This window comes from Schistocerca cancellata, chromosome 1, assembly GCF_023864275.1.
Source record: "Schistocerca cancellata isolate TAMUIC-IGC-003103 chromosome 1, iqSchCanc2.1, whole genome shotgun sequence".
NCBI lineage: Eukaryota > Metazoa > Arthropoda > Insecta > Orthoptera > Acrididae > Schistocerca > Schistocerca cancellata.
In genome coordinates, this window is record NC_064626.1 from 263,340,331 (window position 1) to 263,360,492 (window position 20,162).

Consider the following 20,162-nt stretch of genomic DNA (forward strand, 5'->3'; position numbering starts at 1 on the left):
AATTAAACGAAGTTTGCCGCTCTCTCCGTTAATTGCTGCTCCATATCTGAGGCCATATCTTCGACTCGGCGAGCAACAGTTTGAGGCGAAAGAGCTATTTTTTCAAATGATTCTGTGAGGTCTGCTGGACAAAGACAAGCCGCCGAGTTGACCAGGCAAACCTTGACGTAATTTCCAGCCGCAAAAGGTTTCCCTTCTTTCACAAGTCTCAGCGAGCATTTATAACTCGCGCATAGATTCTCTCCATCTGTTTCTGCAAACATCTGTTTCGGCAATAAAGAAAAAAAGCCCTTACAATTAATTTTGTAGAATCCTGTTTTTAGAACACTTCTACCATTTTAACTATTAATTGTTTCGTTCATTAAAACCCAAATAAAACTAACAAAAAGAGATTAGTTTTAGATGCGTTTTTTCCCAGTTCCTCTGAAAAGCGAAATGTGGTCGCAAATTAAATCTTGAACTATTGGAATATATCCGTTTTAATTAATTACAAACATAAATCAAACTACAACATATGTCTTCCCATACATCAAAACACAAATACAGAAATACAAGGAAGGACTCTTAATGACACTTTGCTGCTCGACAGAGCATTTGTGACGGCTTTTCAGAAAGTGGCAAAAAGTAACGCACCTGAAACTTTTATGCCTGTGCGATGCGACTTTATGCAACAAAAAAGAAATGTTACTTGTTGTTGACAATCTGATATTCGATAACTGGCACGTTGCTAATAGACATATCAGATTATAAAATATAGTTTTATTTATCATCTTTATGAATAATAAACAGTCATATGATAGGAAACACTTACTTTACATAATGCTGCTTGAAATTTTCTTTTAGTTCTTCAAGCTTTGACTGGCGTTGCTGATCTATGAGACAGGTACTAAAGTTCCGTTCAGTGGAGCACCTTTTTTGAATACTTGAGCTTCAGATGGCATACAAAACGTCTGGCGTGATTTTCGACAGCAGTACAAAAAAAACTTAATTTTCTACCCTGGTTTAAATAGTGCGGACGTGCCGCTCCTCTGCTTTTTGTTTGCTGCTGTTGACAATTCATCTCAATCCAATGCAGCCTCACGTCTGTTTACCAATGTCTCTGTGTCATATCTATGCTTTTGACCGCTGCTGCCCTGCCCTGATAGCTGAGTGGTCAGCGATATTGAATGTAAATGCTAAGGTCCCGGGTTCGGTTCCCGGCTGGGTCGGAGGTATTCTCCGCTCAGGGACTGGCTATTGTGTTGTCTCAATCATCATCATTAATCCCCATCGATTCGCAAGTCGACGTAAGTGGCGTCAAATCGAAAGACTTGGCCCGGCGAACGGTCTGCCTGACGGGAGGCCCTAGTCACACGACATATTACCGCTGCTAGCGCGGCTGTCTGTCTTCCGTACGAAGCGCGCGTACAGCATCACGGCGAGGCGCGGCGGGCAGACCGCAAGGTGAGCTAAGCGCCATGGCTGGGCCACTGCAACAACGTAGCTACTGATTCGCCCAACGCGCAGACCTCGGGCGATAGCGGCCGCTAGCGCCCCAGGATACTGTCAGGACGAGTCTGATATACTCACACCTTACACCATTATGGAATCAGTACCAGCTTGCACAGTATCTTGTTGATAACCAGCATCCATAGCTGCGTGGGGTCTGCGCCAGATTCGAATCCCACCATCAGCTCTTACTGCCTGAAATCGGGACTGAAATTTGGTACTCTCGACACACTTTTGACGCTGTGGATCTCGGAATAACATTTTCGAAATTGAATGCCCCATGCGCTTAGCTTCTATTCTGTGTTCAACGCCTGGTAATTCCCGTCGCGCGGCCATAGTCACGTCGTAAACCTTTTTACATGGATCACCTGAGTACAAATGACAGTTCTGCCAATGCACTGCTGTTTCATACCTTCATCTACGCTGTAATACCGCCATCTGTATACGAGGGGCATCTGGAAAGTCCGTCCAACGTCCGAGAGATGGCACCACAGACGTGTATTGAGGTTATGTTTAGTTAGTAGCACCTTTGGAAAAAACACACATCAAGTTTCAACCATATTGCTCTATTTCTTTGTGTTCGGCATTCGTGTGAATCAAAGAAGTTGAGTGATTGTCAGAAAATGGACAAAAAAGAATTTCCTATGGTGATTAAGCATTACTTCATGAAAGGAAAACGCCTCAGGAGACTAAAGAGAAGCTTGATAAACAATACAGTGACTCTGCAGCTTCGATTAGAACAGTTTTTAAGTGGTTTCAAAATTTTCGGAGTGGCCATATGGGTATAAGTGATGCTGAACGTTTTGGACGCCCTGTGGAGGTTACGACTCCAGAAATCATTGATAAAATCCATGATTTGATGATGGATGACCGTCGGCCGATGTGGCCGAGCGGATCTAGGCGCTACAGTCTGGAACCGCGCGACCGCTCCGGTCGCAGGTTCAAATCCTGCCTCGGGCATGGATGTGTGTGATGTCCTTAGGTTAGTTAGGTTTAAGTAGTTCTAAGTTCTAAGGGGCTGATGACCATAGAAGTTAAGTCCCATAGTGCTCTGGACCACTTGATTTTGACGGATGACAGAAGAGTTAAGGTGCGTGAGATTGCTAGTGCTGTGGACATCTCGGATGAACGGGTACATAATATTTTACATAAACATTTGGACTTGAGAAAGCTATACGCACGATGGGTTCCGCGATTGTTCACGCTTCATCGAAAACGGAATCGTGTGAAGTGTTGCAAAGATGGTTTGCAGTTGTTCAGGAAGAATCCGCCTTTAAGCGTCGTTTCGTCACTGTGGATGAAACATAGATATATTTTTATACTCCTGAGACCAAACAGAAATCTAAACAGTGGGTTACCAAGGGAGAATCTGCACCAAAAATGACGAAGACCATTCCTTCGGCCAGAAAGGTTATGGTGACTTCTTTTGGGATTCACAAGGGATCTGGAAAAGGGTAGAACTATTACAGGTGCATATTATTCATCGTTATTGGACCGTTTGAAAACCCAACTGCAAGAACAACGCCGGCGATTGGACAGCAAAAAAGTCCAAGAAAATGTTGCATCACAACAATGCACCAACATACACCTTAGTGGTTGTGATAGCAAAATTAATGGAAATAAGATTTCAACTTGTTTCACATCCCACCTATTCTGCAGAATAGGTTCCCTCGGACTACTATTTGTTCCCCAATTTAATGACTGGCGGGACAAAGATTTTATTCAAACGAGGAGGTGATTGCAGCAACTAATAGCTATTTTGCAGACTTGGACAATTCCTATTATTCGGAAGGGATCAACAAATTAGAACAGCGTTGGACGAAGTCTTTAAGTCTAAAAAGAGACTATGTCGAAAAATAAAAAAAGGTTTGCCCCAAACACGTAAGTAGTTTTAATTTTGCACGGACTTTTCAAGCGCCCCTCGTACATGCATATCCATGTCACATTTCTTTCGTCAGCTCAGTGTATAAACGTACAAGCACAAAAATTAAGTAATGTCATTTGGCATGGTTGGCTGTCAGGCCCTAAAGTGGAGGGTCAGCCGTCTAATTAGACGGATTTTTTCCATTCTTTTCTGACATTGGTACTTCTGGAACCAGATCTTAGCAGGTAACATGTTTCTCTCGAACAGCACGAAGGGGACCACAGAGCGTAAAAGTCGCCAGTCGATGGACGGATCACTATTAAGAATGTCACATCCCTCACTTTATGAGATACTGCAGAGAGGTTTAAAATTTAATCGCAGGTCTTGGAGCAAAGACGCGTGCCCAGGTACTTAACGTCACCATCACTCACCACATTTATCGTAAACGGAAAGGGAAAGTCGACAACAGCACGTGGCGTGATGTCGTCTTGTTGCGACGTTTCAATGAGATTCGTACCTATCATCTTCTGGCGAAGCGTCGGGATGCTGTGTTCTGCATATTTATATAGCTGCTTGGCCGTCGCCCGCTACTGTAGGCCGGGCAATCACGTTCCTCCGGAAGAGGGGTACCGCGTCGGTGATTGGGGGAGGGGGGGAGGGGGCTCGGCGCGGATTCGACCGTCGTCGAGACCCGATGGCTATCCAATCTGTCTGCGGACGCCGCTGCCTTCAGATCGGAGCGTTCCTGCCGTATTTTACCAATAGTGGGATTCCACGCTGCACTGAGCTAAAACCGCTATCCCTGTTTACTAAATTGTTGTGCAGACGTATCTCGACTGCCTCTTTGAAAATCGAGCCCCAGAAACCGTTGGCGCTTCACAGCTTCTTCTTTCGTCTTACAATAGCGGGCGACGACCAAGCAGCTATATAGATCTGCAGAACACAGCATCCCGACATTTCGCCAGAAGATGATGGGTACAAAAGTAATTGAAACATTGCGACAAGACGACGCCACCGCTCACCTGATAACCCGAGAAGAATTCATCAGTGCAATACGCCGAGGAAGACTGAAACCGCATATAGCACGTGGCGTGCGCAGGCGTTTACTCATCCCAGTACTGGCTACACTCGGCGTTCTTTGACTTAAGTGATATGTCAAGAACCACTGTAATCAACGAGGTAACGTCGTTCGCTGACAAATACTATTTGTTTACAGTTTAATATTAAAATCTGACACATAGATCGCAGCACTGGGCACCGTTTCATGCAAGTGTTTCAAACCGTCTTTAAAAGCGTGGAGCTGGGTGTTCTCCGTAATACGTGTTACGGCCTGTTCCTCCGTACCACAGCCACATACACCATTTCCACAATAAATAAATCCACTTATGCAAGTCGCGGCCACTTGTCCCTTGTCTCGAACATTGCTGCCGGAAAATGTTAAATGTGGCAACTTCAGTTGTTGGGCTCTGCATTAGGTGGGCATTTTCTGGTGGATGTTGATTCCTGCGCTCATTCCACAGTAACATCGACAGCCTTTGTGACCCGAAGATCAGGGTGGCTTGCGTGACTTCAAAGGTATAGTTGGTTGACTTCGGAATTTACTCTTTAGAGATATGATTTGTTATGCGACTGTTTGTCAGCTTTTCTTCCGAAGATCGGATGGGCAATGTGGGATAGAACAGGTACCTTGTGGGTGGTAGTAGATCGTACAGTGCCAGTGATGGTCCTCATAGTCTATTCAGAGGTAAATCTATCATAGCTGTCTGGGGCTGTTTTCCTATACAGAGGCACAACATACAGCACTTGAGTACACACGCGAAATTCGAGTATTACGCAGTGTATCCGCATTTTCTCCCCAGCGATCGCCGGCTATTTTGTGTAGTAAATCTGCTCAAGAGCAAAGCATCTTTGAGAAGTTCGGGCAGTGCTCCTAAATTGACCGTTGAACCTAGATATTGAGGGATGAGGTTCTGGGAGATTTCGTTCCAGTCAAGTAACACGTGTAACTTTGTGTATGCTTCTTTTTTATGGAGATAAGAAAGTGTTACATGGAGTGGATGAGGGATAGAATCCACAGAAACTTCTTACTACGAATACGTTACAGGAGTTAAAATATCTACGGTTAAACTACAATTAAATATTATACATTTAGCATTTCCTTTTAAGTGTCCTACATTTTGTTCCCGTTTATTGGCTCTTCCGATAAACACTTCTGGATCTGTAGCTAACGTACGTACAAAGTTAACCTAAAAGTTGAGCTATGAACCACTACAAGCACAGGTTGGATAATAATATGGAAACACAGTAAGAAATGCATGCTTGAAGAGAAATGCAGATGCTACCCAAGCCTGCAGGTTACGGTGCGTTGTTTGACCACGATCGGTAACCGTGAAGTGTCCTCAAGAGTTTGCAGTTGTCAGCCGTGGTCAGAAGAGCGTTAAGTGCAGTCGTACGTGTATTATGTCGGAGATAGGTGAGTTCGAATTTGCGAAAATTGTTGGTGCTTTTATGGGGTGTGCTTCCGAAAACAAGGTAACCGAAGTGTTAGCCGTTTCAAGATGCACCGCGTGGTGGAAAATCGGAAAAAAGCATGCTCTAAGCACAATGTAGCCGAATGTGTGTGTTGAGTGATTATCACAGACAGTCATTGAAGAGGACAGCTGCAAAAGTCACTGCTGCACTTGTGAACCTTGTCGGCACCAAAACAACACGAACGGAGCTCCAGAAGCAGGAGATTGCAGCCCGAACTACAATTTCAAACCCACACATCAGTGATTAAAATGCCCATGGTGGGAATACGTGGTGCCGAGGTCATAAAAACTGGTCTGTGGAGTAACTGAACAATGTCTTTAGCTCAGAAGAGTCTTGTTTCACACCGTTTCCTACTTATGGTCGAGTTTGCGTCCAAAGATGGAAAAAAGTCGGGTGTTCGATCCTGATTTGGACACCCATATCGTGGTATTACGTGTTTTCCGTGGGTACTATGCCACGAATTGTGAGACCATGATGACTTGTAAGGTCCGTCCAAGGGTACAATGTTTGTTCCACCATAGTTGTGCTATGTTTCAATACGACAGATCTGCTCTTAGTACAACTCAAATCGTTCAGGACTGGTTTTGTCTGCACGAGGACGAATTGTAGCATCTTCCGTGGCCACAACAGTTACCAGATGTCAATATTACTGAGTTTTGGGGTCTACTCCGGAGAGAAGGATGTGCAATCGCTATCCACCTCCAACACTGCTACCTAAGCCTGCCACTATTTTGCACTGAGACTGATGTAAGATCCCCTTGAAAACCACACAGAATCTGTATGTATCCATTGCTAGACGTCTGGGAGTTGCTATCAATGCCAGCGGGTTTCCTATACGTGTTAGGAATGCTAAAGTCTCTTGTCCTTGGACTTTCCATATTCTTGTGTGCCCCATGACTATAACGCTAAACTAATTGAAACTGAATATTTGAAGTTAAACAAATAATGTTTATAATGATTATAATAATCATTTCCTTTCTACTACATAAATCAGCTGACGAAACATTTTTATTAAAAGAAACTAAATTTTAGTTGCAAAGGGTTGTTAAGAATCGGATGTAACGGCTCTGAATGAGCAACTGAGAATAAATGCCTACGAATATTAAAAATACTACTAGCAAAACCGTAAGAAATGTGATGATTCCACAATGAGATTTTCACCCTGCAGAGGAATGTGCGCTGATATGAAACTTCCTGGCAGATTAAAACTTGTGCTGGACAGAGACTCGATCTCGGGACCTTTGCCTTTCGCGGGCAAGTGCTCTACCAACTTCTTTTTTTTTTTTTTTTTGTATCATTTTGTTCACTTTCGTTCGTTGCATCTGCTCGGGGCGGACGTCGTAAGACATCCGTTAAAGTTCGTTGTTGATCGATTAGCTCAGTTTTTTTATTACAGAGGGCAGCAAACCCTCTGACCGAACACACTGAGCTACCATGCCGGCAACCAACTGAGCTATCCAAGCACGACTCATGCCACGTCCTCACAGCTTTACTTCTGCCAGTACCTCGTCTCCTAACTTCCAAACTTTACAGAAGTTTGGAAGGTAGATGACGAGGTACTGGCAGAAGCAAAGATGTGAGGATGGGGCATGAGTCGTGCTTGGGTATCTCAGTTGGTAGCAGTGTGCGATTTGCAGGGGGAGAGGGATGGGGGGGATATCCCCCCCCCTCTGCATCAGACCATCCCCTCCTCTGGTTTTAGTTTATGCATCCCAACCTGGGATGTTTATTTCCCAAGCACTGGAGTAAAACTTGAAACGTCCCCTTAGAACAATTTCTGAATTACTGTGCTGATAAACCTCTTACACTATTTGCTTTTCAAACAGCTGAGCAAAACTGAACGTACTCAAACATTCACTAAATTGACACACAATATTTTTAGCGCAACGCAATCTGACTTTCAATAATCCCTACAAAAGAATGGCCCTGACTAACATTAACCTACACGTTTCACAAATCACTTACCTCACCAAAAATGTTCGTTACTCGAACTACTGCAATACAACGAGCGCCACTACTGCCAGCTAAATAAAAGATTCAAACAACGGAAGGCACTAACTACTGATAGGCATAGTTAGCAAATGAAAGACTTTAATAGAGAACAAACAATGTATTTACCTCAACAGTGCTCAAAAGTCATAATGTATATAGTAGTTCATGATATCCAGTATTACAAATTTCAAAACTCCGCCATCTCTCTCCCCACATCCACCACTGCTGGCGGCTCACCTCCAACTGCGCAACGCTACGTGCTGTTCACATCCAGCTGCCCAACACTACAATGGCAGACAACACTGCAAACTAGCCACAGACTGCACACAGCACAGCCAGTGATTTTCATACAGAGCGCTACGTAACGTTGCCAATAAGAAAACATAAACAGCCTACTTAAAAACTTTACATATAATTTAAATTTGTGGAGCCGAACACTGAAAGTTTTTAATAAGTCTTACTATTAATATTATTAATATGTTTCAGTTTTCTATCATCAGAAAAAGTACAACTTTTCACAGATGTGCCTCTACGTTTTGAATTCCCCTCGTATATCTGTACCTGTATGTATATGATTTTGTAAATAAGCTTTACCTATAATGTACTTTTAAAGATATAACAAGGGATGGCTTTTCTGATAGTGCATACACGTCAATAGTGAGATTCGGCATTAATATCTGTATATAAATAGCTGTTTAACCATGCGTAACGCCACGGTCCAAGCTAGTAACATATTTAATTCTACTAACCCCCTAAGACATCCCCCCCCCCCCCACTGGTAAAAGCACAAATCGCACCCTGGTTGGTGGAGCACTTGCCCGCGAAAGGCAAAGGTCCCGAGTTCGAGTCTCGGTCCGGCACACAGTTTTAATCTGGCAGGAAGTTTAGAATGTAATGATTGTCCTTAAAGATGGGCTTTCATCGTAAATTTGCATACTTTACTTTTAAAGCCAGCGTATTTGTTCTTTACTGTGACAGAAACTACTTGCTATTTGCCGTTGATTTGGCCGACGTGCGCAGGAGTAACGAGTCACCACGCCGAACAGAAGTCTGACCACAGCCGCCCGCAGGGCGCAGTCAAGAACGAGCTGCCCAGCCCGGAGCAGGCTCCCCGGAATGGCGACCCCACCAGGAGGCCGCAGCACACGGGCGCGGCCAAGAGGCGCCCCAAGAAGAGGCACCGCACGAAAGCGACCAAGCACGCCCCGAGCAGGCGGCTGCCTGACACGAAGCTTGTGAGCAGCAGCAGCAGCAGCAGTGCGGGCCACGGCTCGCAGCAACACCACCACCGACAACAGCAGCAGCAGCAACCAGAGCAGGGACAGCCCCTGCAGACACACAGAACCGCGCCAGCCCAGCCTCCGCCGCGCAAGTTCGGCGGCGGCGACATGTCCCTCGAGAGTCGCATCCGGGCGCTGAAGAAGATCGCGAGCGGGTCCCAGGAGGACGAGCTGACAGCGGCGCATTCACCGGAGCTGCCTGCCTTCTACTCCGGCGACAGGTAACTAGTTTTTGCCTTTCACGTCGTGTGGTATTTTCAGAGCGACGAAGCATCAGCAGCCACGTCAGCATGGCACCCGCTGCTGTTGCGCGTTGTGGAAAGCAGCTGGCGGTGACTGCTTGTGCTTTCGCTACTCTGGTCTGACTACATTCGGAAAACATTCAGAAATCTGTGGGGCATGAAGTATGAGATTGATGTCAACCGTAATATTCATCACAATATTCAATTAAAAATCGTCACATAACATGTTTCTCATGCTATGAACACATCAGAATACCTTGATATGTATTTTAGTACTTTCAACATTGTAGTCAGCAATCGTGATAATGTAGTATATAAGAAACTATCAACCTCTATTACCTAGGTTTCAGCCCAAGTAATTGAGCATTTTTAAAATGTGACTACGCCTATTCAGGCTGTTTTAGTTTTATTTCCAGACCATGCCTTCTGAAGAAGGCTGAAATACTTGGGCTGAAAGTCTAGGTAAAGGTTGGTTTCATTACCGCAATCGAGGCTGATAGTTTCTTGTATATTACCTTGATATGCAGCGTGAGGGCGAAACATAAACAACGAATCTGGCCCATACACAACTACGAAACGATCCAAGAAGGAACTGTAACGGAAATGGAGAGTTTCGACAGACATGTCATTCGTTGGAAAATGTATTATTGGTCCAAAATGAATGGTGAGCGCAGGGCTGATCCCAGTTCTGCAACAAAAAAAAAAAAAATAAATAAATAAATAAAAAAAATAAAAAAAAATAAAATAAAATAAAAAAATATTCTGAGCATCCATCTGCGTCCGCGGAACTATAGCAGCAACATAAGATATAGACGGAGAAAAACGGCATAAAATCGGAAATTATTAAGGAGAAATGAGCAGATTAGCTATAAAGAATTCGACCCGCAGAGCAGTACATTAACAGTGCTATGCCTCATATGTACTTTAGTGAGACTTACATATTTTCGTTAAACCCTTGTCACCATTTTAGGAGTTGAGCCAAAGGCATTATTATCATTTAAGACCCGACGAAATATTGTGACTTTGACTTTCAGGAAAATGTGTATTTATGCTTATCCATTACCGGTTATTATAGAAACGTGACTGTAAATTAAATGTAAATAAGTTCTGCAAAACTGCAGCCAGTCACTTTCTTGAATAGTTATGTTTTATTTCATGAACCGGTTTTCGAACCTTTTGAACTTTAAATGGTTTCAGGAAGTTACATCATCATTGGTAGCATAATGACAAAAAGATGGAACACGCTTTAATGTATCGCCATGACCATTGCTTATTTGTTGATACGGATGTAAGTTTAGTTTTTTACTTACTGCGACAGTATAGGCGGCTTTTCTCGGTTAGTGTCCATTATAACTGGACATCAAAAATGGAGGTAGACAGATGTCCATCACAACTGGACATCAAAAATGGAGGCAGACAGCCGCCTATACTGTCGCAGTAAGTAAAAAACTAAATTTACATCCATATCGATAGGTAAGAAATAGTCAAGATGATACATTAAAACTTTTTCCATCTTTTTGTCATAGAGCCAGCACCCAGAATTATGTTACCAATAATGATATAACTTCCTGAAACCATCTGAAGATGAACCTGAAAAGGTTCGAAAACCGGTTTATGGAATAAAACATAATTATTAAAAAAAGTGACTGGTTGCAGTTATGTATAACTTACTTACAAATGTATATTTTTCACGAAGCTATGCAAAAAGCGGAACTATGATCTTTTATTAAAATGAACAATACTAGATTCAAAAGTTTCAAGAATGATACTACAGATCAGCAATGAGTTCTTACATTACTTCCTTACTTAAATCGTATTAAAAATGCAATGATTCTAATTTGCGACACACCGAAGCAGTGTTTACGAAAGAAGAGTGTGACATTCACGTTGGATGGTGAAATTGAAATGTGTAAGAATAGCTTCGTAACATAATGTTCTGTAGACTTCTTGCCACAGTTTCGTTCGCAAATCTGAAGAAGAATAACCATAGCAGTACCAAAGCATATTCCATGACGGCTGTTACTGAGCAGCGGAGCTTTATGCTTTTCCTATAAAAAATCCTCGTTAAATTTTGTTGACTTATATTAACAGCATACTTTTTAAAGACGTAGGCCCACATATGTGTTAGTAGTGTCCTGAACATGAAAGCACATTATTTTTTTCGCGCACTCTAAGCAAGATCAGCACACTTACAAAACATGTCCTACTAAGGGGAGTCATTATGCCCACTCTAAAGGAAACTTTAAAAATGCAAATTTCGTTAATGGTTGTTGGCTTTTACCCACTACGTCGGTTTTACAGAGATACTTATGTGTAAGTAAGGTCCTCAACCTTAAAGTATTGAACATATGCTACCAAGATTGAATTTTTCGGTTAAGCTTGACTCAGAAATTTAAAATATTTGTAACATCTGGTAGATGTATTCATTATAGACAACATTACAGAAAAAAACTCTCGTTTTCAATATTTTAAACTCGCTCGGTAACTGCATTAAAATATTTTAAAAAGGCGGGCTTTACATACCCCCCTCCACCCCCACCACCCCCCCCCGCTCCCCACCCCCCTTGGCAATTCATCACGAATCTACGGACCGAAAGCTCTAGGGGAACAGAGGGCAGAAATGTATAGAGACGAACACGGGCACGGACAGTGACTACCAACAGCAGCATCAACTACATGAGTGGTCTTAATCTCACGCTACATCTGTGTGCCAATTGACGGCATAATATTTTAATTTAAGTCGCAGAAGAGACGCACGATCACTCGCGGGGACTGCTTTCTCCCCTCGCCGAATATACTCATACTGTTTTAATTTCCACCTCTACAGAATCGAGTTTTTATCATGAAACTAGATGGACGTCCTTCTTTACACATTCAGCCTTCAATGTGATACATTTTTCCCATCGATGATATCTTGACGGAGACCTTTCGTGAGGAATTCTACGTGTTGACTGTCTAGGAAACGCTCCATCACAATAATCGCTTTCTTGTCTTCTGGCAATGCCTACCAAACAAGGTTACTTCATCCAAGAAAAATAAAGAAGAGGCTTGTCAGGAGATTATGGTGGAGGGAGGGAACTTATTTGACTCAACTATAAGCTTCTGAGCCACTTAACCATTTTCTCATATGGTGATGCAGTGTTACTGTACTCCTCCACCACTTCAGACGCCTTAAAATGCAGAAAATGTAATATTGCAGGGTACTCTATTTCATCAACGTGCTTCACTACTCTACCACTGCTGCCGGCCGCGGTGGTCTAGCGGTTCTGGCGCTGCAGTCCGGAACCGCGGGACTGCTACGGTCGCAGGTTCGAATCCTGCCTCGGGCATGGGTGTGTGTGGTGTCCTTAGGTTAGTTAGGTTTAAGTAGTTCTAAGTTCTAGGGGACTTATGACCTAAGATGTTGAGTCCCATAGTGCTCAGAGCCATTTGAACCATTTTTTCTACCACTGCTGCTAGCTATACTGTGGAGCGAGAATTTGAATGTGAACCTATACTGTAGGCACGTAACTGCAAAGAAACAAAAAATTAATAACGTAACTTATTTTTTTTCGATTTGGTGATTAAAAAATTATAAATATGCCTCTCATCTCGACAAAGTATTGCCAACAAGAATAATGATGGATTTCGCTGCCACGAAACTTGCAGTACGCTAAGACCGTAAACATTTGTTCTTGTTCATGCTCCATGGACCTAACATATGAAAATCCCATTTGCATCTCTCCAAAACAGAAAACAGCATAATAATTTTTTTCCTTATCAACCACATATTTTACTTGAGTGAGACATACAGGGTATCCTTTGTAATACAGTAATAATCGGTGATGAAGATTTCAATATAATGTAATCGGCAAATGCCTTGGGTGGACATTTTGCAGTAAACTTAGATTTGTAATTATATATCTGTCGAAATAGTATTCTTCTTTCTTTTAAAAGTTATGTTTATTGTTGTGACCAGAAGAAACTACTATCGTTCGTCCATAACGGTGGGTTCTTTGAATGCTCTGGGAGATGGTCGATTTTCAACTACAACAGATGAAATATTAGTTTACTTTGTTACTTAAATGAATAAAAGATTTACTTAACGTTTATACACTTTTGTGCCACAGGATTACTTCAGATTTTAGAAATGTCATTCGCTAGCGAACCGTCTCTTGGTGCACTAAGTGACAAACTGTTGCTTTCAAGTACAGCGTTCGGCATATGGTTGTGTGTGTGTTGTTCTTAGCATAAGTTACTTTAAGTAGTGTGTAAGTCTAGGGACGATAACCTAAGCAGTTTGGTCCCTTAGAAATTCAAACAAATTTGAAATTTTTTTTTGAAACTAGTAATCTGGTGTACACAAACGCGTTCAAGGGAATAAAAAGCTTCATACCAGAAGCTTCCTTTATATTGAATTAATTGATCGCTCTCCTCCCGACAGTGTCAGTTATTTACACTAAAGGGGCAAAGAAACTGGTGCAGGAATGCCTATTCAAATACAAAGATAAGTAAACAATAACAGGGCGTTGTGACCGTCAACGGCTATGTAAGACGACAAGTGTCTGCCGCAGTTGTTAGTTCGGTTACTGCTGCTACAATGGCAGATTATCAAGATTTAAGTCAGTTTGAACGTGGTGTTACAGTCGGCACACGAGCGATGGGACAGGTAGCAGTGAAGTGACGATTTTCCCGTACGATCATTTCACGAGTGCACAGTGAATATCAGGAATCTTGTAAAATATCAAATCTCCGGCATCGCTGCGGCCAGAAAAGAGATCCCACAAGAACGGGACCAACGACGAGTCAAGACAATCATTCAACGTGGCCGAAGTGCAACGCTTCTGAGAAATTGCTGACACACGATGTGGCTTGGACTCGACTAATGTCTGAAGTAGTGCTGGAGGGAACTAATACTTTGAAACCTGCTGCGCTGTCCATAGATCCACAAGAGTACCTGGGGTGGATCCCTTATGAACAGCTCGTTGCAAAGTATCCCAGATATGCTCAATAATATTCATGTCTGGGGAGTTTTGTGCCAAACGAAAGTGTTTAAACTCAGAGATGTGTTCCTGGAGCCCCCCCGTCTCTGTAGCAATTCTGGACATGTGGGGTGTCACTTTGTCCTGCTGGAATTGCCCAAGTCTGAAGGAGCGCACAATGGACATTAATGGATGCAGGTGATCAGATCGGATGCTTAAGCGTACGTGTCACCTATCAGAGTCGTATTTAGACGTATTAGGGTTCCCATACCACTCCAACTGCACACGCCCGATACCATTACAGAGACTCCACCAGCTTTAACATTTCCCTTCTGACATGCAGAGGCCATCAACAAGTGTCAGCATTCAAACTATTCAACGAAACATCAACGATATGGGCTTTCGGAGCAGAAGGTCGAACCGTGTACCCTTGATGAGTATACGACACAAGTTTTACGCCTCACCTGGGCCCCTCGACACCGAGTTTGGACCGTTGACCACGGGGAACATGTTGCCTAGTCGGATGAGTCTCGTTTCAAATTATATAGAGCGGAGAGGCATGTACGGTTGTGGAGACAATCTCATGAATCCATGGATTCTGCATGTCAGAAGGGAAATGTTAAAGCTGGTGGAGTCTCTGTAATGGTGTCGGGCGTGTGCAGTTGGAGTGGTATGGGAACCCTAATACGTCTAAATACGACTCTGATAGGTGACACGTACGCTTAAGCATCCGATCTGATCACCTGCATCCATTCATGTCCATTGTGCGCTCATTCAGACTTGGGCAATTCCAGCAGGACAAAGTGACACCCCACATGTCCAGAACTGCTACAGAGACGGGGGGGGGGGGTTCCAGGAACACATCTCTGAGTTTAAACACTTTCGTTTGCCACCAAACTCCCCAGACATGAACATTATTGAGCATATCTCGGATACTTTGCAACGAGCTGTTCATAAGGGATCCACCCCAGGTACTCTTGCGGATTTATGAACAGCGCAGCCGGTTTCTAGGTATTAGTTCTCTCCAGCACTACTTCAGACATTAGTCGAGTCGAAGCCACGTCGTGTGGTCGCACTTCTGTGTGCTCGCCGGGCCCTACACTCTACTAGACAAGTGCACGAGTTTCTTAGGCTCTTCTGCGTATGATACCACACTTGTCTTAATGGGATTCTTCAGCAGCTTCAAAGAGCAATTATTTCCATTTTTTATGTTATTGCATCCACACAATCCCGAAGACAGAATCAGCTTCCAAGTGCGAAAATTATAGCACAATCAGCGTAGCAGATCATGCATACAAGTTGCTTGCAAGAATAATATACAGATTAATGGAAAAGAAACTAGAGGATCCGCTAGATGATCAGTTTGGTTTTAGGAAAAGTAAAGGCACGAGAGAGGCAATTCTGAGATTGCGGTTATTAATGGAAGCAAGTTTAAAGAAAACTCAAGACACGTTGATAGGTTCTGTCGACTTGCAAAAAGCGGTTCGAAATTCCCGAAAAAAGTAGGGGTAAGCTATATGGAGAGGCGGGTCATATACAATATGTACAAAATCCTAGAGGGAATAATAAGAGTGGACCACCAAGAACGAGGTGCTAGTATTAAAATGGGTGTAAGATAAGGATGTACCCTTTCGCCCTTACTGTTCAATCTGTACATCGAGGAAGCAATGGCTGGAATTAAAATTCAAGGTGAAAGGGTATCAGTGACACGATTCGCTGATGACATTGGTATCCTGAGTGAAAGTGAAGTAGAATTACATGGTCTGCTGAACGGAATGAACAATCAATGAGTACATAGTAAGGATTGAGAGTAAATCGAAGAAAGACGAAGGTAATGAGAAGTAATAGAAATGAGAACAGCGAGAAACTTAACATCAGGATTGATGATCACGAAGTCGATGAAGTTAAGATATTCTGCTACCTAGACAGTAAAATAACCAATGACGGACGGAGCAACGAGGACATCAAAAACAGACTAACAATGGCAAAAATGGCATTCCTGGCCAAGAAAATTCTACTAATATCAAATATCGGCCTAAATTTGAGGAAGAAATTTCTGAGAATGTATGTCTGGAAAACAGCATTGTATGGTAGTGAAACATGGACTGTGGGAAAACCGGAACAGAAGAGAATCGAATCATTTGAGATGTGTTGCTACTGACGAAATTTTATAATTAGGTTGACTGATAACGTAGGGAATGAGGAAGTTCTGCGCAGAATTTGCGAAACTGTAGGGGAAGACAAGGATTTTAATACATCCAGCAAATGACTGAGGTCTGAGGACGTAGGTTGCAAGTGATACTCTGAGATGAAGAGGTTAGCACAGCAGAGGAATTCTTAGCGGGCCCCATCAAACCAGTCAGACAGTCAGAAGACTGATCACAAAAAAAAACATGTTATTGCGTTTCTGATATTGCATATATACATCGCAGATTATTCCTGCTGGCTAAAAATAATATTACAGATGTCAATGTTACATATAACAATATCACTTCGCTATAGAATTGTTTAAAATTTCCTACGCAGAAACGTAGGTAAAATTTGCTTCAGCTATCCAGAACTAAATCCAGGATCAAAAACGCCTTTTGAGTTTCGCTATGGCTATGGCTGTCTGGTAGTTAGTATGGGATCTAGAAACAACTTAAGCCAGCTCTCCCAATTTACACATACTTTACATCGTCGACCCTCTTGCTTTAATAGTTATCACCAATTGAGGTCTAGGTTTCTTATTGTGATCACAGTCCAATTTCTGTCGTCATTTGATGGAATATAGCACACTCCAGCAGTGAAACGTGGACTACTAACACTTCAGGCAAGAACAGAATTAAAGTTTCTGAAAATTAGTGCTACGGAAAATGAAGACTAGATAGGTAAAGGAGAGGTAGAGAACCGAACTGGGGAGTAAGCTGACCATATGTAGGTATTTGTTAATAAGGCGCATCCTTAGGCGTCATGGAAATACAGAGTTGATAATGGAGGTCAGTGTGGTGGGTCAATATTTTTGAAGGAGATCATTTTTAGATTGAAGTAAGCAGATTCAGCTAGATACAGGTTGAAGTTCTTATGCAGAAATGAAGAGATTTGGGCGGGCTAGACTACCGCGAAAAGCTACATACGTAAATGAGTCTTGAACTGAAGACCACAACAACAAAAGTTATTTAATGTCTTGTCCCCTTATCGGCAGGAGAAAGCTTTGTCAGTATTGCTTCAGCATAAATCTAAACAATATAATTAAAAAGGTGGAACGATTACATGTGATCAGGAATTTTTATAAACGGTTCTTTTATTACTTTAGAAAATGCAACTACTAGTGTTCTTCTCTCTGAAGCAGAAAATGAGAAGCAGAAATGTTGATGACCTTAAAGAGAGATGGTAAATTCAAGAAAAAATGGAGAACCTGCACTTGGAAAGGATAAAGTTAACAGGGGATAGATTAAAGTTTGGGCGCAAAGAAAGATGGAAATTTATTATACTTTGAAGAAGAGTGTAAGTGGATGAGTGAATGACAGGTAACATCAATGGATCAGGTGACAAAAGAGATGTCAGGGCGATGATATGAAAAGGAAGCAATAAAAGCAGACAGAGAAAAATTAGGGGATCACAGATAGAATTGGATTTGTGGAGTGTGTGTGAATGTATATTTAGTGGACTGATTCGGCGCAGGCGAAGCAGTGCACCAAAATTAGAAATTAGATGGTAAACTATGGGGTTGTTGGAATTCAGAGGGCGGATAGTGTAGCATACAATGTGAACTGAAATTCCCAAATGAAATTTTGAGAAGTCATTCAGGGAAATTCTTCGAGTATTTTGGTAAAAGTGAGCCGTCGCTTGTTGCAAAAGAACTTAATTTCGCCTGAGATCTTACTCCCTTCTATCCTTACATCTCTACTGTAGTGAAAGTATATGTTTAACAGTGCAAAAGCTGTTCCCTTTGTGTCATTCCTGGAAACAATTTTGATCTCATCTACTCGTGGTATTTGCTGCTGACAAAAGCAATGCTAAATTTACTCTTCACCCTCCTACTTGCTTGGTTCTGTCTCGGGTTTGTTTCCATTGGCAATGTTAGTTTTACATTAACAGCAGTATTTACAGGTTTACTGAGAAAAATTTGATCGAATGCACCTCGAGTATAGGTTCACTGAACGCAGTGGAAGAGCAGCACACGAACCTTATGCTGAAGTGATCTCGCATCCACGGAAACCACGGTACTATATTATTGCATCTGGGTGAGGATTGTTGCACAATTCTGTTTTGTGTTGTACGTCTTGGTGATTGTATGTAGTTCTAGTATATACACTCCTGGAAATGGAAAAAAGAACACATTGACACCGGTGTGTCTGACCCACCATACTTGCTCCGGACACTTCGAGAGGGCTGTACAAGCAATGATCACACGCACGGCACAGCGGACACACCAGGAACCGCGGTGTTGGCCGTCGAATGGCGCTAGCTGCGCAGCATTTGTGCACCGCCGCCGTCAGTGTCAGCCAGTTTGCCGTGGCATACGGAGCTCCATCGCAGTCTTTAACACTGGTAGCATGCCGCGACAGCGTGGACGTGAACCGTATGTGCAGTTGACGGACTTTCAGCGAGGGCGTATAGTGGGCATGCGGGAGGCCGGGTGGACGTACCGCCGAATTGCTCAACACGTGGGGCGTGAGGTCTCCACAGTACATCGATGTTGTCGCCAGTGGTCGGCGGAAGGTGCACGTGCCCGTCGACCTGGGACCGGACCGCAGCGACGCACGGATGCACGCCAAGACCGTAGGATCCTACGCAGTGCCGTAGGGGACCGCACCGCCACTTCCCAGCAAATTAGGGACACTGTTGCTCCTGGGGTATCGGCGAGGACCATTCGCAACCGTCTCCATGAAGCTGGGCTACGGTCCCGCACACCGTTAGGCCGTCTTCCGCTCACGCCCCAACACCGTGCAGCCCGCCTCCAGTGGTGTCGCGACAGGCGTGAATGGAGGGACGAATGGAGACGTGTCGTCTTCAGCGATGAGAGTCGCTTCTGCCTTGGTGCCAATGATGGTCGTATGCGTGTTTGGCGCCGTGCAGGTGAGCGCCACAATCAGGACTGCATACGACTGAGGCACACAGGGCCAACACCCGGCATCATGGTGTGGGGAGCGATCTCCTACACTGGCCGTACATCACTGGTGATCGTCGAGGGGACACTGAATAGTGCACGGTACATCCAAACCGTCATCGAACCCATCGTTCTACCATTCCTAGACCGGCAAGGGAACTTGCTGTTCCAACAGGACAATGCACGTCCGCATGTATCCCGTGCCACCCAACGTGCTCTAGAAGGTGTAAGTCAACTACCCTGGCCAGCAAGATCTCCGGATCTGTCCCCCATTGAGCATGTTTGGGACTGGATGAAGCGTCGTCTCACGCGGTCTGCACGTCTAGCACGAACGCTGGTCCAGCTGAGGCGCCAGGTGGAAATGGCATGGCAAGCCGTTCCACAGGACTACATCCAGCATCTCTACGATCGTCTCCATGGGAGAATAGCAGCCTGCATTGCTGCGATAGGTGGATATACACTGTACTAGTGCCGACATTGTGCATGCTCTGTTGCCTGTGTCTATGTGCCTGTGGTTCTGTCAGTGTGATAATGTGACGTATCTGACCCCAGGAATGTGTCAATAAAGTTTCCCCTTCCTGGGACAATGAATTCACGGTGTTCTTATTTCAATTTCCAGGAGTGTAGTTCTTGTGAAGGCATTTTCACAGAAAAATGTGTAACTTTGATAATAGAGCGAATGAATCTCACTTACATGAAACAGCGTCTGGA

The 20,162-nt window shown here is 43.5% G+C and overlaps 1 protein-coding gene across 2 annotated transcripts in view; it reads left to right on the top strand.

The window, feature by feature from the left end:
- LOC126170827 (serine/arginine repetitive matrix protein 1-like) overlaps positions 1-20,162 on the top strand; it is a 594,764-nt gene that overhangs the window by 526,604 nt on the left and 47,998 nt on the right. For both annotated transcript variants that reach the window (XM_049920751.1, XM_049920754.1), the window contains exon 8: positions 8,897-9,377. In XM_049920751.1, coding sequence (XP_049776708.1) covers positions 8,897-9,377 — 481 coding nt within the window. The remainder of the gene's footprint in view (positions 1-8,896; positions 9,378-20,162) is intronic.